General features: G+C 37.3%; 1 protein-coding gene across 3 annotated transcripts in view; it reads left to right on the top strand.

The window, feature by feature from the left end:
• The first annotated feature begins 1603 nt into the window (after positions 1–1603).
• LOC132268302 (RNA polymerase sigma factor sigA) overlaps positions 1604–25134 on the top strand; it is a 29459-nt gene continuing 5928 nt past the window's right edge. The window contains exons 1-8 of one of the 3 annotated variants that reach the window (XM_059769135.1): positions 1605–1755; positions 2847–3692; positions 6063–6261; positions 6381–6473; positions 19337–19465; positions 19720–19773; positions 19857–19934; positions 20420–20482. In XM_059769135.1, the coding sequence (XP_059625118.1) occupies positions 3004–3692; positions 6063–6261; positions 6381–6473; positions 19337–19465; positions 19720–19773; positions 19857–19934; positions 20420–20482 (1305 nt within the window). In that variant the 5' untranslated portion in view covers positions 1605–1755; positions 2847–3003. Of the gene's footprint in view, positions 1756–2846; positions 3693–6062; positions 6262–6380; positions 6474–9753; positions 17317–19336; positions 19466–19719; positions 19774–19856; positions 19935–20419; positions 20483–25134 lie in introns of those variants that run through there. The other 2 variants (XM_059769136.1, XM_059769134.1) reach the window with 2 other exon arrangements.

The following is a 25134-nucleotide window of genomic DNA, read 5'->3' on the forward strand; positions in this document are numbered from 1 at the left end:
CCTACAAGTCCTCTCTTAGCTTGGAAAAGGAAATGTGCTCCAACAAAAGAGAAGGTAAAAGGTTTGCTCTTAAGTCGCAAAAAGGAACAAGATGAAATCGTGATGGGTTACATGGTATAGAGTTTGTATTAAGGTGGAGCGATGAAGGATGATTAGAGGTGTGCAAGATTGAAGTCACATGAATTGTCTAATTTAGTTGTCGTGGGAAGCGATGATTGACGGTGACGAAATTTGAGCCAATATGGAAATTGTTAGGAATTGTGGCTCATATTCCTGTTTCAATTAGGTTCCTATTTTAGAGTTAATTTATATGGGAATTTCTTATAAATAGATACCTAGAGTATTGTTAAGATGTATGAGTAGAGAGATGTGTAGCCCATGAAGAGCCACCTCATGAGGAGTTGAGCATGTTTGAGATGATTAGAGGGTATTATGGTTTGGTAAAGTGAGCACTAAAGACGAGAGGTTGTCTTGTGGAATGGTACATAATGTAAAGCTTGGGTATTTTTACTTATGCCTTGGGAGCGAGAGGTTGTGTACATGTTCTGGTATTAGTAATTCTCTACTATTGTAATATCTCTTCATTACTATAGTAAGATTTCCTCATTAGTATATGTAGTCTTAATTTAAGGTGAACCACGTATATATTGTGTTGTGGTTTGTGATTTTATTTTATTTTATTTCTTTTTTTTTTTCAGGACAAGAATGTTAGATTAGAAGTTAAAAGTGCAAAAATTCGAAATTGAACTCCCAAGAACAAATGGGAACAATTTTTTTTTTCCTAATTAGTACTCACACACACACGTCTCTTTTGAGACTTGAACCCTTGATCTCTCTTTGAAAAGTAAAAAACTGATACTGGTAAGTCACTGGCCCGTTAGTAAATGGAAGCAATTTAATCGCTGGGCTACAAACGCGTTTGATTGTGGTTTGTGATTCATCTTCTTCTAATTGTTGTTAGAATTGTTATTTGATTTGGCTTTGTACGGACCATTTTTGTGGAATAAGTTATGTTTTTTTGGAATTAACTAAACACGGAAAAAAAAAAAAACTTTGTATAGAGAAAAGATGTAAACTTTTGAGAACTAAATAACTTTTCGAACGAGTCAGGTATTTTAAAAATAATAAAAATTTATATAAAAGGAAAAAAACTTATTGAGAAAACATTAATCAATAAAAATATAAAATTTAATATAAAAAAAAACAATTCCTTTGATTTTTAGACGAGTCACAAAATAAAAATTAGAAAAAAAATATATATATATTGACAATTACTTATATGGCAGTATATAGCATAGATATAGATTGCTGTATATATAAATTAATTTAAAAAGTTGAATTTGAACAGAAATAACGACAAAAAAAAAAAAAAGGAAAAAAAAAACGAAGCAATATATTATACAGTATATAGTTGTGCGTTGAAATGGGCACTCCACTTGTGAGGCCGTCCACCACTCGAAGCTGCACCAAATATCTGTTCCAGCCAATCGTCTTTCTCCGTCTGATATCTATCTATTAACCCCACCTTTTATTTTCCCCAATTTTCTTTTTCTAATAACTAATAAAAGAATATTTATTTTATAATATCAGAAATCAAAACACAAACAAACAAAAACAGAAAAGTTCATTCAGTTGCAACAGTCCCTCTACCATTTGCTCACATTCACTTAATTATTATCGCGCTCTCTCTCTCTCTCTCTCTCTCTCTTGTTTGTTCAACTGCTAATTCTTTGCCTCTGTATTTTCTTCGTTCAGGTACGTCATTTGGGTTGGGTTGGGTTGCATAAAGATTTTCTTCCCTATATCACTGCTTCTTTTCCTAACCCATTTGCTAGTATACCTGTCTAATACAGATTATTATGTTTGTTGGGTTGGATTGGTTTTTGTAAAATAGAGGTAGAATTACCTTCTACTCTGCGACCCAATTTGAAATCTGATTAAAAAAAGTGAAATTTGACGTTGCTCTTCAATTTTGATTTTTGAAGTTTCACAATTCAATAATAAATTTAAGCATAATATATCAAACTATGTGTGTTTGTGTGTATGATAAATGTAAATTCTTTTGATACATAATATCTCTATAAATTGTTTTTCTTGTTGCTATTCATTCTGATTCTTACAGCTAGTTTATATATGCACCACACACCACTGTTCCATATATATATATATATTAAAGGAGGAGTAGTACTGTGCAATCATGATCATACAACCCAAAGAAGAAACAAATTGGCCTTTCCCAAAGATATAATGGTATTACTAACATTGGAGGCTAATTACATTTTCCAAGAAATATATTGTTTTAGGCAGTATGCATCACTCCCTTAATTTGTGGCTTAACATCATATTTTCAACTTACAGCCATATGATTTTGGGGAAAAGTTGATCAGTTCATGGAAATATCTTTAATTTGGTCTATACGCACCCTGTTGATTAAAGTTCTTTGTAATACAAAATGATTCCATCATATACCAAGATAAAATACCACGGTGGCTGTTCTTTCACTTGATTCTCTTTTTTGGTGTATTTCTTTTCATTTCCGTTCTCACCGACCATTTATTGTTCAAAGAAAAATATTCAAGTATATATAGTTGTTCCCTGCTTGAGTTTTACTTGCCAACTTCTTTCATGTTTACCCCATTTTTTGGCTACTATATTCTTGTAGGGTGTATTGATTGCCTAGAATGTTCTTCTACTGATATAAAGCTCCTTTTGTCGAATCTGCTTGAATTGTGATATTTATGTATATCAGTTTAAAGAGAATTTCTGAATAAGTTCGTATAAGGAAAAAAAAAAAAAAAGATAGTCTGGACTCCAAGAGTGCACTGATTTGTATTTTTCCTTACCAGGATCCTAACAAAGTGATCAGGGAGTGATCTTAGAGGCCTATACAGCAACTTTGTGGTTTCAAGAATCAACTGTAGCTGAACAATTATGACATGGTTGTGGTTCGGCAACATTTTTAGCTTCGTGTGATGATATTGCATATTAGCAGGACAAAACCATATGATGGCTACTGCTGCAGTTATCGGACTTAGTGCAGGGAAGAGGCTCTTGAGTTCCTCCTTCTATTATTCTGATCTCACAGAAAGGCTGTCCTGTGGAAACAACGATCATGTATCGGCACACCATCAATATGCTTCAACGAAGAATTTGATCAGTGCAAAGAAGTCATCTGATTGTAGCCCCAGTTTTCTTTCCAATCGACGCACACAGTCCATCAAGGCTCTTAAAGAGAATGTGGATACTGCTTCTGATCCTTCGACTGTAGAGGCATGGCTTCAGAGATCCAACCACATGGAGGAGGAAAGCTCTGATCCAGATTTTTCAGTGGAGGCTCTCCTCTTATTGCAGAAGTCTATACTGGAAAAGCAATGGAATCTTTCAACTAAGACAGTAATTACCAATAAACCAAGAGAAAAAATTCGCAAGAAGATGCAGGTCACTTGTTCAGGGGTATCTGCAAGGCGACGGAGAATGGACACTAGGGGGAAAATTCTGAGCCAAAACAGTACTGCAATGCAGTTTAGTACAAGTAAGCATCTGAGATCCATTATCAGTTCAGAGCATCTTCAGGATCGTTTGAAAGGTTATGTGAAGGGTGTAATAAGTGAAAAGTTACTCACCCAAGCAGAAGTTGTGCAACTGTCAAAAATAATTAAAACTGGGCTGTGCTTTGAGGAGCAAAAATCAAGGTAACTGAATGTTCTTTTTCTTTTATTTTTATTGAATGAAACATTTTGATTCAGTAAATCATTTTGTTGCTACTTTATACTTTCATTTGTGGTAAATTATGGTAAATATTCATTTTTAGCTTAACATTACACTTTCACCATAAACCATTTATCCTAAAGCAAATTATTGTCTCCCTTTTGATATGCAAGTAAGTGTTTTGGAAATTTCTCAAATTGAAAATTTTAAGTATAAAATCTGCAAAGTGGATTGATCATTTGAGCTCTATATTGAAGCTCTCTAGATTTGATTCAATCAATCGACCCGTTCTTCGATCGATTGATGTATTCGGGAATCCAACATTGAAAATTCTATTCTCTTACACTTCTAATTTGTCTCTATATACACTACTCTAGGATAGATTATATATATAGACAAAACATATAGAGAATGTATATTTTTTAGTTTTAGAGTACATCTAATTTTTTTTACATTCATCATTCTTGCATTAGAATTGGTGAGTGCATTCCTAGTGTCTTGACATCATCGTTACGGTACTGTTAAGTTCAAAACCAACCACTCTATTCAATCCGTTAGAGATTGGCTTGGACGATTAGTTGGCTTGAAATTAAATCACAGGCTGGAGAAGCAAATTCGTACAGTGTGTGAAATCTGGTGACGAGCGTATCGTGTGCCTTAAGACTCGAGTGAAGAGTTTGGTGGATCGATCTGTATCAAAGAGGTACCTAGGGGTTCTTGGGTTTTAGGAAGCACGGATATGGACATAGGAGACAGTACGACATAATACAAACATAATGGTATGACAAATCTTAATAAATAGGACACTGGTATGAGAGGGATACATCAAAAAATAATAATATAATATATTGTTGTGAAGCATAAAACGGAAGTGAAGAGATAAATAAAACGTGGTTAAGCCACTAGGGCCTACATCCACGGCACAAAGAGCGCAAAAGGCTACATCACTATTATAATACTCTCTCAATTGATATACAATACAATGGTGGAGGCTCCTTTATATAGGAGAAGAAATTATGAGAATGGAAAGAATTAGAAAATAGGAAACAAGGAAGATTTTTCTCCATTGATTCCTCTAGTAACACCAAATCTTCAATAATAGGAAACAACATCAATTACTGAAAGATTTTCCTCCATTGATTCCTCCATTAAATCTTCAATATATATTATATATAGAAATAATATTTTTTGCTCAATTTATCCATATAATCGTAAATGAAATCACTAATTTGGAGCTTAGAGTTAGATGTTTGTTGTTTTTGTTTTCAAAAATTTTATATTATCTTTCTAATCAACCCATACTATATTTTAAATTGTATTGTATCCTGTTCTTCTAAGAAAAATAATTGCAAAGCCACTTTGTTGTGTCTTGAAAGTGTTCCAAACATTTCTCAACCATGTCCAACCACAAAATAAAATATTCAAATTCCAAGACACTTCTAGCCGTGTCCAACATGTGTTCGGGTGGTTTCCCACATGTGTTCGAGTGTTCGATACCGCCACAGCACCCTTAGGAAAAGTGTTCATGCTTCTTAGGTTGTAATCTTCTTTTATCATGGTTAATTTGATTTGGCTAGACTAAGTCCCGTGGTTTTTCCCAGTTGGATTTTCCTCTTAAAAATTTGTGTCCATTCTTTACTGCTTTATTTGATTATTGCATGTTTGCTTGATATAATGGATTGAGTGAATTTTAATTTTTAGTCATAATTTGAATTTAAAGTTTTGTAATTTTAGTTAAATTCAAAAAGCTGTTGAAATCAGTTAAGCCAACCTACAAGACCTGCTCACACCCCTGCCCCCCCTCTAGGTCTAGATTACTGACCTTGCGCAACTCTCTACAAGAGCCTAGGATTGCAGTCTAACAAACTTTGAAACCATCTTCTTTAACACTTTTTCCATGTAGCTTGATCCTTCTGATTAATGTCAAGATTTATAGAATTAACATTTGCTTTCTGTCTTGTTTTTGTTGTGGTAGAAAATTTACCCATGATTTGATCTTTCTTTTAAGGTGTTTCCTTGGTACCTAATGATCTGCATATCAGTATTTATTTTTCCAATGCATGGAGAAATAATGTGATAAAGAGATTATTGCACTTGTCAAATGAAGCCGTGGAATTAAGATGCTTAGTAATTTATTTTCTTGGATAATTAGAAGTTGTTTTTACTTAAACCCTTCAATTTCCAAGAAATTGGCACTTGTAAAAGAGGTGGAAGGGTGCAATGGGAGAATTATGTCTAATCACTTTTTTTTCACATTTAGTCATGCTTTTAAAAGGCTTCTATCAAAAATAAAAATAAAAAAATAAAAAACAAAACACAATTGTTTGTATGATTCTGCTGGATGGAAATTTCAGACTGAAGGAAAGGTTAGGATGCGAACCATCAGAGGATCAACTTGCGACTTCATTGAGGATTTCTCGTACTGAGTTGCAGTTGAAACAAATTGAGTGTTCTTTAGCAAGAGAAAAACTGGCAATGAGCAATGTTCGCCTGGTCATGTCCATTGCACAAAGATATGATAACATGGGTGCCGAAATGGCTGACCTTATCCAGGTGATTCTCTTTTCTTTTACCTATGTTAGATATGCCAATACCTTGCTCTTGCACTTACTAGAACAGAGTTTGTGGAAAATCATCTCATGTATAAATTTATTTAATTATATCTGTTGCAGGGTGGTCTGATTGGACTACTCCGGGGGATTGAGAAATTTGATTCTTCAAAGGGGTTCAAAATTTCAACTTATGTGTATTGGTGGATACGTCAGGTGAGATTATTATGTTCTTGTGAATGTAAATAATTGAGCACGTGCTGAAAAGATTGATGTCATCATCGCTGTTTATAAATTCTTCATGATCATCAAGCCTTCAAATAGTAGATGCCTTTCAATGTCTGGTGGTCTTTGTAGTTGAGAATACAATTTTCTCCCAACTGAAAAAAGAAATTGGGAAAGAATGTACAAGTAGGCCCTGGACATCTTAAAGAGCCAAGAGAATAGCTATTCAATGTGGACCAGAGGATATCATTTCAGTTGTCATTATGATGCAATTAAGCACACGTATATCTTCAAAGGCTTTTGGTTTTTTCCCTAAGGAAAGGCTTTTGATTTGAGAACCACAAGTGGTTGACATGGTCTTTAGGTGTACATTCTTTGTTTCAGTCATGTTTCATCTTGAAGTTTGTTAATTATATTCTTAGTTTATAAATGTCAAAACTAGAGAAAAATGGGGAGAAAAATCTTACGATACTTCTATTCTTCTCATAAGGAGGTATATGTACTATACACATATTAAATATAAGGTAAGTATTAAGTTTACAAAGTCAGCTCTAATCAACTATGCTAATTATGCTAATAGATGAAAGATAAATCCTAATCAATCACGTTAACACTCCCCCTCAAGTTGGTGCATAGATGTCTTGCATGCCCAACTTGTCGATTGAAGTATTGAAACTTCTACTTTATACTGCCTTTGTCAAAATCTGCTAGCTGGTCCTCGGTCTTTACGAAAGGCAAGCTAATTATTCCACCTGTTAGTTTCTCTTTGATATAGTGTCTATCTACCTCAACATGCTTGGTACGATCATGTTAAACTGGGTTATGTGCAATGCTAATGGCAACCTTGTTATCACAATAAAGACTCATAGGTTTCAAGGGATAGAAACCCGATTCACCTATCAAGATCTTCATCTATAACAGTTCTTGTGCCCCATGGGCAATAGCTCTGAATTCTGCTTCTGCACTTGATCTAGCTACCACATGTTGCTTCTTACTCCGCCAAGTTACAAAGTTTCCACCTAAGAAAGTAATGTATCTAGAAGTTGATCTTCTATCAGTTATTGATCCAGCCCAATCAGCATTTGTGTAACCCTCGACCTCTAGATGTCCATGTTTAGAAAACATTAGACCTTTACCAGCAGATTTTAGATATGTTAGAATGTTATATATATATATATGTTGGGCCATTATGTAATTACATTATGTTAGTAGGGCCCTTGTGTTATTAAGGTAACTTGTATCCCTTATATAAGCCTATATAGGCTTATTAGGTTTGTATGTCTGTGTAAGTGATATAGAAAAAGTCCTTTTTCTCCTTCTCTCTGTCTCTCATGATAAACAACATGGTATCAGAGCGCTATGAATTCGTGAGTGTGAGGGTCTGTAATTGTGTGGTTTAAGATCGGAATCACGATCAGAATCACGATTGTGGTGTTGGTGTTTCGTTCATCGCGGGCAGCTCCTTGTTCACTGTCATCGGATCTGCATCGTCATTTGTCGTCGTTAGATCTGCATCGTTCGTCATCGTCGTTGCCGATAGCTTCTTGTTTTGGTTATCAGCGAGGTTGTCATCAGATCTGTCGTCATTAGATCTGCCGTCTTGATTTACAGAGGAGAGATTCGTCGAATTTTTTGTTTTGGCTGGAAGTTGCAGAGGTTGCTGTCTCTTGATTCGGCCGTTGCTTGTGCCTGAGTTGCCATTGTCTCCGCTGCTTTGTTCACCGGCGTTTGTGAAGGTGTGAAGAAGAAGACCCTTGTTTGGCTACACTGTTATGCTATTCCAATCTTAGATAGCCTAGATCCAGCCCGTTTGATCAGATCCGACCCGTTTGTCCAGATCCGGCCCATTTGACCAGATCCGCCCCGTTTGCCCAGATCCGGCCCATTTGCCAGGTTCGGATCTGAATACCGATTCTGTGTTTTTTTTTTCTTCTCTATTTTGCTGAGTATAACATGGCATCCAGTTCAGATTTGTTTTCTCCCACCTCTGGTCTTCATTATCCCATGACTTCTGTTAAACTCAATGGGAAGAATTACATACTGTGGGCTAAATTTGTTAAAATTTTTCTCAACGGTAGAGGTCTCGGTACTCATTTGACTAAAGAGAAACTCAAGGAAACTGATGCTTTTTTTTATGCATGGGAAAAGGAAGATGCTCAGATCATCTCTGTGATGATAAATAGTATTGAACCCCAAATCAGTACAACTTTACTTTATTTAGATACTGCCAAGGAGATATGGGACAGATTGCAGCAACTGTATTCCGGAACAGGTAATATCACTCGTGTTTATGAGCTCTGTAAGCAGTATTTCAATCTTGAACAAGGTAATCACAGTATAGAAGAGTATTATTCCACAGTTATGGGAGTTTGTGAGGAGCTGAATATGTATCAGCCCATTACTGCTGATGTTCGAAGTATGCAACAACAACGTGATGACTTTAATGTTGTCCGTTTTCTTACAGGTTTGTCATCAGCTTATGAGTCTTTTCGTTCACAGATTTTGGGCAGTCCCACACTTCCATCTCTTACTGAAGTATTTTTTAGACTTCAGCACGCTACACTTGTCAGTGATACTTCAACTTTGAATACTAGGCAGAGTGGTGAGCGTTTAGCATTAATCGTTTCAAAGGGTGAAAATACTGCTTTCCGTGGCAGTCGTGGGGGACGCTCCACACGTGGCGATCGTGATTCACGGGGAGGACGTGGCCGTGGCAGGGAATTACGAAAATGTACTCATTGTGGCCTTTCTAATCATACTGTGAATTTTTGTTGGGACCTTCATGGCAAACCACATAGTTATGCAAATCAAGTTTCCTCCTCTCCGAATGATGTTGCTTCTGGATCTCATAATGTAGCTGAATCAGATACGGTCCTTGTCCCACGTGACGAGTATACCCAGTTTTTGTCTTATAAGCAAGCATCAATTCATCTTCCACAGCTACTTTTGCCCAGTCAGGTACTGCACACACATGTCTATTGTCTTCTACTCGTAGTCCTTGGATTATAGACACTGGAGCATCCGATCATATGACTGGATGTTCTTCTCTTCTATCTGATTTTACTTCTGTACCTCCTTCTCAAAGAGTTACCCTTGTTAACGGTTCCTCCGCTAAGGTTTCAGGTTTGGGGACAACTCAACTTAGTGATTCCTTGTTTCTCTCGTCTGTTTTATATGTTCCTCAGTTTCCCTTTAATTTAATGTCTGTCAGTAAGCTTACTAAATCTCTTCAGTGCTCTGTTACATTTATCCTACTTTTTGTGTGTTTCAGGATCTCAAGACGAAGAAGATGATTGGTACGGGATATGAAGCTGGTGGCTTATGTTACTTTGATGTGGCACCTTATCTTGTGGCTCTTCAGTCTTCTCTGTCTCCATTCCAGTGGCACTGTCGTCTTGGTCACCCGTCACTTCAAGTTTTGCAGCGTCAAGTTCCTAGTCTTAGTAATTTGAAATTCTTGTCATGTGAAGTTTGTCAACTTAGTAAGCACCATCACGTGTCTTTCAAGTCTAGGGTTAATAATCGTGTCTCTAGTCCTTTTCACTTGGTTCATTTAGATGTATGGGGTCCAATAAAACATTCTTCAATCAATAAATTTCATTATTTTGTGACATTTGTGGATGATTATTCTCGCCTGACTTGGTTGTTTATGATGAAAGATCGTTCTGAGTTACTTTTAATTTTTCAAAAATTTCGAAAAGAAATCAAAACTCAGTTTGGCTGTCCAATTCGTATTTTACGTTCTGATAATGCTAAGGAATATTCTTCAACACCCTTTGATACATATCTTAGTGATAAAGGAATTCTTCATCAAAATTCATTTGTTTATACTCCTCAACAAAATGGAGTTGCGGAACGTAAGAATCGATATCTCTTAGAAGTAACCCGTGCTCTTTTGTTTCATATACGCTTGCCTAAACGGTTTTGGGGTGATGCTGTTCTTACTGCTTGTCATCTAATTAACCGTATGCCGTCATCTGTATTAGATGGCAAATCTCTACATTTGTAGGAGGAAATCTTGTTACCTGGCGAAGTAAAAAGCAAACGGTGGTAGCTCGATCTAGTGCTGAAGCTGAGTATAGGGCAATGGCCCATACTACTAGTGAGTTGACCTGGATACAACATTTTCTAAAAGAACTTGGGTTGACAGTTGAAGCTCCTACTCCATTGTTCTGTGATAATCAAGCAGCAATTCACATTGCCTCAAATCCTGTGTTTCATGAGAGGACTAAACATATTGAAGTTGATTGTCACTTCATTTGAGAAAAGATATTGCGTGGGAGCATCTCTACTCCATTCGTGAAGTCTGAAGATCAATTAGCTGATATGTTTACCAAAGCATTGGGTCATAACCGATTAAGAACTATCTGTTCCAAGCTGGGATTATTTGATATATATTCTCCAGCTTGAGGGGGAGTGTTTGAATGTTATATATATATATATATGTTGGGCCATTATGTAATTACATTATGTTAGTAGGGCCCTTGTGTTATTAAGGTAACTTGTATCCCTTATATAAGCCTATTTAGGCTTATTAGGTTTCTATGTGTGTGTAAGTGATATAGAACAAGTCCTTTTTCTCCTCCTCTCTGTCTCTCATGATAAACAACAAGATACATGAGAATTCAATATACAACATCCATGTGAGCTTTACTAAGTCCATGCATAAACTGACTCACCACGCTAACCCCATAGGCAATGTCTGGGCATGTATGAGATAAGTAGATTAGTTTCCCAAGTAGCCTTTGGTACCATTCCTTATTTGTGGGAACTTGATTAGGATATTCCCCCAACTTGTGGTTTTGCTCAATTGGAGTATATTCTGGTTTGCAAGCTAGCATCAGCTAGATGTAAACAATGCTTTCCTTCATGGTGACTTGGAGGAAGAGGTGTATATGACTATGCCACCAGAGTTTAAGCTTGCCAATGGTCAGAATTTAATGTGCAAGCTAAATAAAGCCTTGTATGGGTTAAAGCAGTCGCCACATGCTTAGTTTGAGAGGTTCAGCACTGTTGTGAAAAGAGTAGGGTACACACAGAGTCAGGCAGATTATACTCTCTTCATTAAGAAGCACCAGGGCTGCACCACTGCCTTTATTGTATATGTTGATGATATTGTTATCATTGGAAATGATACAGAAGAGATTCGTCAAATGATGTCATTCTTGGGGATAGAGTTCGAGATTAAGACCTCGGATCATTGAGATACTTTCTTGGCATCAAGGTGTGCAGATCGAAGAAAGCGGTGTTCATTTCTCAACGGAAGTATGTGTTAGATTTGTTGTCTGAAACAGGCAGGCTTGGAGCTAGACCTATTGATATTCCCATTGAGCAGAACCATATGTTTAATGATATAGATGGAGACCCATTAGATGATGTGGGAAGATTTCAACGATTGGTTGGGAGACTGATTTACTTATCTCTTACACGCTCGGATATTGCTTACGCTATTAATGTGATTAGTCAGTTTATGCATGCTCCACGTACACCTCACCTTGAGGCAGCTCATTATGTTTTTCGCTACCTCGAGAGTTGACCTGGTAAGGGGATATTGTTTGACAGTCATGGCCACTTGTGTGTTGAAGCCTATACTGATGCTGATTGGGCAGATGACAGATCGACAATCTACTTCAGGATATTGCACGTTTGTTGGAGGTAATCTTGTTTCATGGCGAAGCAAGAAACAGTCTATAGTAGCTAGATCTAGTGTAGAGGCTGAGTTCAGATTCATGGCACATGAAGTTTGTGAGTTGCTATGGTTACGTACGATGTTGGGTGAGTTGGGTTATCCTGTTCGTGAGTCAATGAAGTTGTATTGTGACAACAAGGCTGCTATTAGCATTGCCCACAATCCAGTTCAACGTGACAGATTAAAGCACATGAAGTCGATCGACACTTCATCAAGGAAAAGCTTCGTCTTGGGCTAATTTGTACTCCATACGTCAACACACATGATCAGTTTGACTAAGGATGTGAGCAAGACATGCTTGCAAAATATGCTAGTTAAGCTGGGCATGATAGATATCTTTGCATCAGCTTGAGAGGGAGAGGGAGTGTTGTCAGGGGCTTATTTGTAATTATTTATATAATGTTGGGGCTGATGTGTAATTTTTGAAACTTGTTATTATAAATAAAATGTGGTGGAAGGATGCAAGTATTCTTTCATTCTTTCTCTTTCCCCATCTCTCTCTCTCTCTCTCTCTCTTATCCGAATTCTTCTCTTTTTTTTTCTTCTTTATCACTTACTCTTGATTTGATTATATCTTAAAGTCAAAAGAGTGGATATAAGATCAGAAGACAAATTATGACCCGACGATGAAAAGAAAGCAGACGACTCAAAAAAAGTAGCATCAGCCCTCACAAAGTATTGACGACATTCGGGACAGTAGCAACGATACATCTTCTGAGTATAGGAGTACCCAAGAAAAACGCACTTACTAGCACGAGGAGATAGTTTGTCATAACCAGGATCAAAGATATGAACAAAGGCTACACAACCAAAGGCACGAGGAGTGAGGTGGAAAGGAGAGAGATCAGGATATAAAAGAGAAAAGGGAGACTGATTATACATAACAACAGGGGGCATATGGTTAATAAGATAACAAGCAGTAAGAACTGCATCAGCCGAAAATTGTTTTGGCACCTTTATATTGAATAACAAGGTACGAGTAACATCCAACAGATGGCGGTGTTTTCGTTCAGCAACACCATTTTGTTGAGAAGTGTGAGCACAATTAGTCTGATGTATGATACCCCCAGTCAACACAAAATGAATTCATGGTAGATTGTATATACTCGAAGGCATTATCAGATCGAATAACTTTAATGCGTTTACCAAACTGGGTAAATCATTATAGAATTTAACAATAATATGAGGTAACTCAGTTCTTACTTTCATAAAAAATAACCATGTCATGCGAGAATAGTCATTAACAAATATAACAAAATAACGAAATCCATTCAAACTAGCGGTTCGAGAAGGTCCCCAAATGTCCGTATGGACTACATTAAAAGACTCAATCTGATGACTATGACTACTGCTCGGAAAAGAACTACGGTAATGCTTGCCCAACTAACAAGCTTCACAGTCTAAGATAGACATAGGACTCAATGTAGGAATAGCTAATCATAACTTTGCCAAAGATGGGTGACCTAAACGAAAATGCCATTGAAGAGGCGAAACTGTAGCACTCAAAGCTGATGACAAGGCAGAAGGAGGTTCAGAATCCATAGAATATAGACCATCCTTCTCATGACCCGAACCAATCATCTTCTTTGTCCTGAGGTCCATTAAAACACATGAATTGGGAGAAAAGGTTCTAGAACATTGCAATGTCTTACTCATTTGACTTATAGAAATCAGATTAAAAGGAAAATTAGGAACATAAAGACTGGAAGACAATGACAACGACTTGGTAGGGTGAAGGACAGCTTTCCCACATACAGGACGAGAAGAATCATCAGCTAAAACAATACGATGTTTAAAAGATTCGAAATCAAAAAAGAGAGATGATTTGCCAGACCTATGGGAACTATATCCAGAGTCAATGACCCAGGACGGAGAAGATTGGGCCACACATGCAATATTACCTGAGTTTGCTAAAGTAGCAATTGATGTGGATGGGATAGTAGATTGCAATGTCTGAAGGAGCTTACTAAGCTGAGTAGTGAGTGTATCATGGGAGCCAGAATCAGGAGCCACATGTCCAGATGTAGTATGAGGCTGTAGTGGCTGTATGTTACCATCTATAACCTGGTTTGCATGCTTTGGTTTGCCATATTTCACCCAACAATAAGGCTTGGTGTGATTTGTACCACCACAATGATCACACTTCCTATCACCACGTCCACTAGAACGGCCACCACTATGGTAACCACCATAAGAACCACGACCAGTGACCACTATGGCTACCATGAGAACCACCACGAGTACTAGCACGGCCTCCAAAGCTAGAGTCTGATGCAGAGGACTCTGCAGGACTTACAGTGGAACTTTATCCTAAGATGATCTCAATAAACAATAAGAAGCATTAGCAGCTGTAGTCAACTTCTCGCTAGCAAGTATCTAATCTTTGAAGCCACGAAGATCTATGTCTAAACCAAATAGCAAAGAAGCAATCATAAACTCCTCCCAATGCCAATTTTGCTGCTCTAAATCAGTAGTAAATGGTCGATGTTGCAGCAACTGATCCCACAAATTTTTCGAGGTACTATAGTATTCTAACAATGGTTTTCCGGACTGCTTAGTAGCAAAAATTTTCTCGTACAACTCAAAAACACGAGAAACATTACTTTGGTGAGAAAAAGATTCTGCATGCAATAGAGTCCCAAATCTTCTTAGAGGAATCACAAAATGCAACTGTACTAGCAACATCGGGTTCCATACTGTGCCATAGCCATCCCATAACAACACTGTTAGCATATATGATACCACGATTTATGGTATGACTTACCATAATAGCACAATTTAGTTTCCTTTCTCGTAATATGAGCATGTGCTCATTTTATTTATAAATACTAGAGCTGTGAATGAGTAATTCATATCATTCAAGCCTTTACACAATTCTCTCCTTCTTCTTTTTATATTTCTACTTGGTATCAGAGCTAGGTTGGTCCGACTACAATGAGGGCATTGCGAGTTTCCTTGGGTCCAATCTTCAATGTTCTTCTCGTCAGAGGGAGGATTTTCAGTCTTGAATTTCCTTCGCCCATGCAAAAAAACTTGAACAGCGTGAGCCCAAGAAAGATAATTAACTCCATTCAATTTTTGCGAGGTGATTGACTAGGCATATCATCATCCTTGAAGGATACTGGTTTGTTTTCAGCCATGATAAGGATTCAAACCAGAACCAAAAAACAGCAAAAAGAAACAGAATATAATTCTGTTTTCAGGACTTTGAGGCTGAAACACAAATAAGAAACTTGTAGTACAATATTCAGAGGAACAAATTGTATTTAAAATGCAGCACTTGAAGGCCCAAACATCCAGAAAATATTTCCAAAGCAAGAGAACGGCAGAACCAATTTCATAGGCTGAAGAATACCAAGAAACCTGACTGGCTGACCCCCCTTTGAGCCAAAAAAATATAATCCAAATGCAACAAACAGTTCAACAAACAGCAATCAGCCTTGTTTCTAGGGTAGACGCACCATATAGTGTGAATTCCAATAAAAAAAAACAACCAAAAGTGCCCCAAAATCCAGATCGAAATTTTTTTGGCCACAAGACAGGAAAAGATTCGAAAAATGAAAAGGCCAATCAAATGGCTTCAAAAACTTCTGAAAAAATCACCATAATTACCAGAAAAGCGAGACGATCAAGACCATATGATTTCCGAAAATTTCCAGCCTCCAGATGCTGACATCAGCATGGCGTCAGACTGATGTCAGCATGGCGTCAGTGTGAAAAAACTGATGTCAACTCTGTTCTCTCACTCCTGATGCTCTGTACACTGTGTGAATGAATTCTGGTTGAATTAGAGGCTCTGATACCAAGTTAGAGTGGAAGGATCGTATGATTGTAAGAAAAAAAGGAAGAAGAGGAAGAAAGGAGAAAGAGAAAATCTGTAAAGGTTTTAGAGCCATAGAGTTTCCCGCATCTCTCACCTATTCATATATATTGATAATAGGAAAGTACAATAGTACCCTTAATGAAAGAAAATAAATAACTCAAACTCTCCAACAATTATATTATATACCCATAGAGGCTTGGTGAACATTAGTTAATGTAGGACTTAAGTGGCTAACACGGTTGTTTAACAACATCCTAAAACAAGGCATAATGCACCAACGGGCAGTGGCCTAGCTGTATCAGCCTCTTACTTCCCAAAGGGAGGTTAGGAGTTCAAGTCTCAAAAGAGACAAGTGTGTGTGAGTACCAACGAGAAAAAAAAAAAAAAAAGGCATAATGCCAAATGAGCAGAGGGAAAGTACAATTATTCCAATTTACAAAAATAAAAGGGACATAAAATTGTGGCAACTATAGAGGAAATAAATTAATGAATCATACGTTGAAAATATGGGAAAGAATAATAGAATAATGACTAAGGAAGGAATCCACGGTATCCGGTAATCAATTTGGATTCATGCTGGGAAGACCAACCATCGAAGCTATATACTTACTTAGAGAATTAGTTGATGAAGGTAGGAGTAAGCAACAATAGGTATAATTTTCTATAGACTTAGAAAAGGCATACGATAGGGTCCCAAGAGATATAATTTGGTGGGCTCTACAAAGAGAACAATTTCCCTTACAAATCATAAAAAGTATCCAAGATATGTTTATAAACACAAACTAAAGTTCGTACCACGTGTAGGCAAACTAGTGAGTTCTCCATAAATGTAGGATTGCGCTAAGGCTCGGTGCTAAGTCCATATCTATTTGCAATAATCTTAGATGAAATAACAAAAGACTTCCAAAAAGAGATTCCATGGTGCATGATGTTTGCCGATGATATCGTGCTATTAGATATCTTTAAGGAGAACTTAGCAATAAAACTAGCATTGTGGCGAAATGCATTAGAATCGAAAGGGTTGGGAATTAGTTGAACGAAAACCAAGTACACGGATTGTAAATCTAAAGAGGACTCTTATATTGATGACACTTTAAAACCAAACGATTACACAAAATAACCACTTTTGATGTTTAGGATCAATGATACAAAAGGATAGAGAAATAGATGGTGATATAACCAGTAGAATTGGAGCGGGGTGGACAAAATGGAGACAAGCTAGTGGCATCTTAGGTGATAAAAGGATAACACATAGGCTAAAAGGAAAATTGTATAGGACCCTTATTAGCCAACTATGTTATATGGAGAGTATTTTTTTTTTTCCTAGTTGGAGTTTTGGGCCCTAAGAGAAACGAGAATAACGCCTTCATGTAGCGAAAATGAGAATGCTAAGGTGGATTACTAGAGTGACTAGAAGAGATAGGGTCACTAATGAAAGAACAAGACGAAAATTAGATGTGGCACCTATTAGTGAGAAAATTAGAGAGAGTGACTTAGATGGTTTGGACATATACATCGGAGACCTAGAGATGCGCCAATCAAAAGAGGAAGACTGATTGTCATAGGAGGTTAGAGATGGAGAGGGACATAAAAAATAACACGGAATGAGATCACTAAAAATGACTTTAAAAGGTTAAATATAGTAAGTGAAATGGCATGTAATAGAAAGGATTGGAGATAGAGAATTCATGTGGCCAACCCCATTCATATGGGATTAAGGCAATGATGATGATGATGAGTTGTTCTTAAAATTGTTTCCTCTAATAGGTTACTTAATTACTTCTCAATTAAGAATATATATATATATATATAGAGAGAGAGAGGAATGCATTTAAAAATTATTTTAAGACTTTGCTCTAGGTTCCACCTCACCTCCTGACCCCTTCTCTTTCTCATCTCTGATAATTGAATCTTGGAAAACTGCTTTGCACTGTCCATCTGCTTTACTTCTCAAGTTTCAGCCCCAAACCCTAGCTTGGGCCCACACAAATCCCATTCATCGGGTCGAAACCGGGTCGCCGAAACAATATTCGGGCCACAACAGCACACCTTCTTTTGAGGTTTGTAACCTAAATCTAAGAGAAAGAGACAATACTTGACTCGTAGGTGATATATGCCTTGATAATATGGCAACTATATAGATGAGGCACGTCAGACATACAAAGCCATCGTCATAGGGACTGCCCTCTAACACATGGGAGAAATCCGCTGCACCACGGTGAAGGTTTAATAGGGAAGCTTGTTTCTTCAGCCACCTTTGGGATCGATATTTCCTAATCATATAGCCAAAATGCTCCCCTTATTTTTCCCTAACTTGACAAGCACAATGCAAGTGGAAACGTCCTACTATTTTGGAAATAGAGACGAGCATAAATGACCAGACCAGACTGCCGAGTTGGCATAAGCACAGCCTTGCCTATCTTTGACTATAGATAAACCTTCATCCTACACTTAATTGGGGCTTCAAGAGAACACCTCATCTAATTTTAGGCTCTAATCCAATGGACTTTTTAGTCAGCTTCAGTCTCTACCATACCTTATTGTTTTCCTACTTGTATTATCTATTCTTTCCTAATAATTCACAAGAACCCACAGTGTTGATGATTGTCTCCAGAAATCCATGTTGTCTTCACAAAGTCTTTGATCTCATAGTGTATGTTAGAAGTGATGATTAAAGACAAAGATGAATACTTTTAGTGAAATGGGAAAATACGTTAAATAGGCGTTTATAGTAAGTGCAAAAAAATAGGCTCCAATACCCAAAGTAATGATATCATATAGGCTCGGATTCTTCAAAATAAGGAGGAAGATAATTCCTTGCTGGGATATAAGCACACAGAGAGAGAGAGAGAGAGAGAGAGAGAGAGAGTTCCTCAAAGGAATTTAGGTTTGGTGCTCGAAGAATACCAGATTTAGGTGGTAATAGTTATTCAGCACAGAGAGAGTGGTGCTTCTCCAGTCCTCTAAGTCTCTGATGGAGAAATAGAAATGGAGAGATAAGAGGAGAATGAGTGATTGAGACAGAGAGAGAACGATATATAGCAAATCTAATTCATTTACCTAAAAATCATTCTTATATTTGTTTTATTTCATACCGTACTTCATATTTCTTCTCCATTTATTCTTGTGCTTTTAAGTTGTTGAAAGTGTATAAAGCAGCCTGAATTGCATCAACTTTAGAGAAAAAGGAAAATTTCTGCTTCCTGTTTTTGGATGTCTTTGGGATTTAACGCAGCAGTTCTAGGCCCCTTACCATTCTAAATAGAGAATGAATGTGTTGGACATCTCTTGCTTGTATTAACATGTGAAACTTATTACTGTTGTATTTGTCTATCATGACAGGGTGTTTCAAGAGCATTAGTTGAGAATTCGAGAACCTTAAGATTGCCTACCCATATGCATGAAAGATTAAGTTTAATCCGGAATGCAAAGAGCAGACTAGAAGAGAAAGGAATATCTCCATCAATTGATGTAAGTCTGGTTGATTGTAATGTGATTTAATGAGATCAATTTCATGCTCTGCATGTCACGTTCACTTACGGAAATGTAAGATAACATGCTTAATCCAAATAATTATAAACTTGTAATGCTTAATCAAGATGCTTGATTTTTATTTATGTGGTAGATCAAAATTAAGTCAAGATGCTTGATTTATAATTTTCTTCTGTACCATGAAGTAGTTTCTTAATTTGTTATTGATTTCTATTAATACTTTTGTGTTTCAGAAAATTGCAGAATGCCTCAACATGTCCCAAAAGAAAGTTAAGAATGCTACAGAGGTACAAAATGTTTGAGAGTTCGATATTGTTCCACTAATTTACCTATGTTGTCCCCATGCTTAATATAAAAAATCTATTTACAGGCAATCAGCAAGGTCTTCTCACTTGATAGGGAAGCATTTCCCTCTCTAAATGGCCTTCCTGGAGTAACACTTCATAGTGTAGGTGTAACTGTAGCAACTTGATTCTCTCATTTTGTCTTGGAAAATTTTTCAGTGTTTAAATTTTTATTATTATCATAGCATACCTCTATCCTGGTTTTTAAAATTTTATTTTATTATTATTGTTGGAGAATAATTATAGGAGTGATTTAAGCCCTTAAATCACTCCTTAACAGAATGTTAATGTTGCTATACTTGGGTAACAAGTTGTTGTCATATTTATATTTGACTTTATGTGTAATTCCTTTATTACAAGTCTTCCCCAATTCACCTATAGAGGTGGTTATTGTAAACAAAATTAAGAGGGAATGTAATGAAAGAGATGTAGCCCGTCGGGCTTTGTGTCGTGGATGTAAGCTCTAGTGGCTGAACCACATATATCCTTGTGTTCTTCATGTTTTAATTTCTCTCTTCAACTTTTATTTTTCTTTCAACAATTATTATTTTTTAATTTTTTTTATTAACTTCTATTTTTGTCTATCCAGTACATTGCAGATAATCGCCTTGAGAACAACCCATGGAACGGTGTAGATGAGTGGGCACTCAAGGTAATAAGAATAAGGCAACAAAATAGTTAAATGTGAAATTAATATTTGAATAAGATTCTTTGAGTAGCAGTAATTAATGTACCAAAGGACTACTAATAGGCAATATGGTACGTGTCAACCGATGACTAAAAGTAGTATCTTGTTGAAAACTACCAAATTTATATGATCGTAATTATTCAAATGTGCATGTGGTTTGAAGTTTTCAGACTTTTTTCTTCCCCCCTTCACCTTGAGGGCAAGGCTCAAGAAAAACACATACACATCAAGTCATAATATTTGATGCTGAGTCATTAAGGGCTTATACCTTAAGGGACGAGGCTGACTTGAGACATGTGCCTTATGCCTTAAAGATTTCCTTTTATCTAAATTATGTTTTATGTGCTAACCAAAGGTAATAGGCTTTCATCGAAGACAGAATCAAGACATTCTCCATTTTGTTTGCTTTTTCAAAGAGATGGTTTAGGTACTATGGTTAAGATATTTAGCTTACAGAAAAGAGAAAATATATTTAGAGTTCTCAAAACAATTTTGGCCTTTATTCATTGCCGGAATGAATCTTGAGGATAACTATGATGAATGTCCCACACAATTTTCTGACAGGTCGGGGTTGGTTGGATGTAAAAAATAGTTACACCCAATCACAGTCCAATTCAGAAAATGCAAACCTAAAGTCAATCCAGTTATAACTGAGTCAACCTACTAAAATACTTAAATTTAGGTGTTGGTATTTTGAAATGAGAAAGAATTCTAAAGAATGTTTTAATTCTTGTGTTATACAGTATTATGTGAGTTGTCACGTTGTACAGTATTGTATGAGTTGTCACGTTGTACAGTATTGTATGAGTTGTCACACGTGTACAGTTATTATTGTATGAGTTGTCACACGTGTTGTATAGTATTGTATGAGTTGTCACACCCCTCATTACCATGTATAGAATTACCATGTATGGGGTTTACTTCTTCTCCACTCACCTATTCCCGTAGCTTCTCCTATATAAACACCATTGTATTATTGTATTACTCACTCAATAACATAAACGTTTTCGTATATTCTCTCTCTTTCAACATGGTATCAAAGCGAAAATCGATCCCTCTTTAAATTTTTTTTAGGTCTTATTCAGACTCTCCATTCTTGATTCCATCTCGCCTTTCTCTCGGCAATCTCTTCTCGGTGATCTCTCCTTAGTGATCTTAGTTCTCGTCTCGGCAATCTCTCTTGGATCCCTTCTCGGCTCTCTCCTCGATAATTTCTCTCGGGTTCATATCGGCTAGATCTTGGTTCTCTTATCTCGGCTGCTGCTCGCTACTATATCTCCTTTGTTTAGCAGCTCTTGTGATGGATACTAAGGCATCCCATCGTCTTGGGTCAATCACAAGCACCAAATTGAAAGGCTTGAGCTACCTTCAATGGTCTTGAGCCGTAAAGGTATTCTTACAGGCTCGAGGGAAACTGTCCTATCTTAAATTAACCCTCCAGTGATGAAAAGATTATTGAGGCTTGGGAGAAAGAATATACTCAGATTATGACTTGGTAATGGAACTGCTTGGAGCCTGAGATCTTCAACAACGTGTCATTCCTAGAATCTTCCAAAGATATCTGGGAAAATCTTAGGGACATGTATTCTTCAGAAAAGTATATTTATCGGTTGTATCATGATATTTTTAATCTCCAGGAGATCGTTCTGTTGAAGATTATTACTCAGAACTGAAGGGCATGTGGGAAGAATTGAATGTCTACCAACCATTGACTATAGATATAGAACAACAAAAACGGCGTAGGGAGGTGTTTCGGGTGTCAAATTTTTTATTTGGACTTAAATCCGAACTCGCTCCGATCAGTTTGCAGATTTTGTCTGACAAGGAGATAGCCACAGCAAGTGAGACTTTTGCTCGAGTTTGAAGAGCACCTATTCATGCCCCTGTGATTGAGAAGGATAACCACTCTGCTCTTGTTGTTCCTCCTGAGCGACATGATACTTTTCGTGGAGGACGAGGGGGCAGAGGTCTTTCCAACCTAGGTCGTGGTTCTCGTGGCGGCAGAGGGGGTCGCGGCAGCAAGAAGTGTATTCATTGTGGCCGAAACAATCACTTTGTTGACTTCTGTTGTGCTCTTCATGGCAAGCCAACTTGGGCTAATCAAGCTTTGGTTTCGGAGGAGACTATTCCCACTCCTGCGAATAAACAAGTAGTTCTCTCCAAAGCCGAATATGATTATCTGGTAAAGCGTGAGCGTGCAAATCAGCCCTCCTCCACCGCTACTATCCTTACTTTAGGTAATACGTGTCTCAATGCTTCATCTTCTACACCTTGGATCATTGATTCAGGGGCATCCGATCACATGACAGGTAACCCATCTCATCTTTTATTTTGTGTCATTTATTGATGATTATTCACGTTAACTTGGGTTTATATTCTTAAAGATAGATCTCAAGTATTCTCTATTTTTCAATCCTTTTATGCTTGTTAGAATATTTATATGTAAATATATATTTATGTTGGGGTCAGATTGTATTTAGATATAGGGTTTGTGGCCGTTATGCAAATAGGCCTTTCTTGTATTGTATATTTACCATTTTATGTTTAGGGTTGAATAAATGAAGAAAATATGCAGTGGCTGCGCCTCTTTCCATCTGCTCTCTCTCTTATTACAGTGTAAACTTCATATGGTATCAGAGCAGTTCTTTCTTGGTGGTTGCTAGTTCTCAAATTAGTGCTTCTGTTGCATCTGTGTGTTCTTGTACAAATCAAAATCGAGAGAGAAAGAGATAGTCTCTGATCAGCACCGGAAATAAGAGAGAAAGAGATTGAATCTGTTCTTCGCAGGAGCTCTGTTCGTCGTTCTGTTCAGAGCTGGAGATCTGAAGCTAGTGTTGTGGTCAGCGCCTCTGGTCTGTTGTTCTCAGATCTGAAGCTCATGTCGTTGGTTGAGACTGCCTTGGCTGTCAAAACAGAGGTTCCATCATCGTTGTTTTTGTTGGCTTGCCGTTGCCGCTGCAAGGGCTAGGGTGTAGTAACCTCGATTCTTCAGTCGCGAACCTTTGTTGCTTAAGTTTAGTGTCGGTAGCAGATTTCTGTTCTCGTCGGCGCTGATTGCGGAGAAGAAGAGACGTGTTTGGTCATAGGTGTGGAGCTATCCCAAACCAGGATATCTATCCTAATCCAAGTTTATATAAACCGGATTTGTAGACTTGTTTGGCTATAGGTGTGAAGCTATCCCAACCTTGGTTTACTAAAACCAGGTTTGCAGAGACCCGTTTCAAATCCGACCCGTTTTAGATCCGGGTCTATGCTATTCTGCTTTCTTTGGTACTGAAGTTTTTTTTTTTCCCCTTTGTTTCTCTTGGAACAGTAAGTTTTTTTTTTCGGTTCATCATGTTAGACTATTCTGATTTTGCTACCTTTGCCCAGTCGGGTCATATTACATGTTTTTCAGATGCCCAGAGTTCATCCTCCCCTTGGGTTCTTGACTCTAGGGCCTCTATTCATCTAACGAGTAATGAGTCTCTACTTTCTAATTTCCATAAGTCTAGCTCCACATCCTTTGTTACTTTGGTAGATGGTAAAACACGTCCCATTATTGGTTAGGGCACTGTTAAACTTACTACTTCCCTCTCATTATCTTCTGTTCAATTGGTTCCACAATTTCCTTTTTAATTTATTATCTGTGAGTCAATTGACTCAAGCACTTAATTGTTCTGTGACCTTTTATCCTTCCTTTTGTGTCTCTCAGGACCTCAAAACGAAGAAGACAATTGGTGGCGGCCGTAAACAGAATGGCCTCTATTACTTGGATTGTTAGTTGTCTACTAGTGAGGTGGCTACTAGTGAGGTGGCACTCCATTTACAGGATTTTGTACACCAGTGGCATTATCGGTTAGGTCATCCCTCCTTGAAATACTTAAAGTCTGCCTTGCCTTTTTCTTAAGTTGGTGTCTTCTTTAAACTGTGAATCGTGTCAATTGGGTAAGCACCATAGAGTGTCTTTTCCTCCTCGTATTGCTAATCGCCGGTCTTCTTTATTTGAATTGGTATATACTGACATTTGGGGCCCTGTATGTCATGTTAGTAATTCAGATTTTTCATATTTTGTTACCTTTGTGGATGACCATTCAAGGATGACTTGGCTCTTTTTAATGAAAGACCGGTCTGAACTTTTTCCCATATTCCAATTATTTTTTAAAGAAATTGAGGTCCAGTTTGGATGTGTTATAAAAATTTTACAATCTGATAATGCTATGGAATATGTCAAAGGTGCTATTTCTACATTTTGTGAGTCTCGTGGTATTTTGCACCAAACTTCTTGCTCTTATACTCCTCAACAAAATGGCGTAGCAGAACGGAAAAATAGGCATTTAATTGAAATAGCTCGGACTTTAATGATCCGTTTGCATCTTCCAAAGCGATTTTGGGGCGATGCAGTTTTAACTGCTTGCTATTTAGTTAATCGTATGCCATCTTCCGTTCTTAATTGGAAATGCCCTTATTCTGTTGTTTTTCCTACTCGATCGTTATTTGCATTTACTCCTCGTGTTTTTGGGTGTGTGTGCTTTGCTCACATCTTATGTCCTGGCACTGATAAATTGTCTCCTCGTGCCATTAAGTGTGTCTTTATTGGGTACTCTCGGACTTAAAAAGGTTATAAATGTTGGGAC

This window comes from Cornus florida, unplaced genomic scaffold (assembly GCF_030987335.1).
Source record: "Cornus florida cultivar Cherokee Brave unplaced genomic scaffold, ASM3098733v1 CherokeeBrave_3.0.0_Hap2_Chr08, whole genome shotgun sequence".
NCBI lineage: Eukaryota > Viridiplantae > Streptophyta > Magnoliopsida > Cornales > Cornaceae > Cornus > Cornus florida.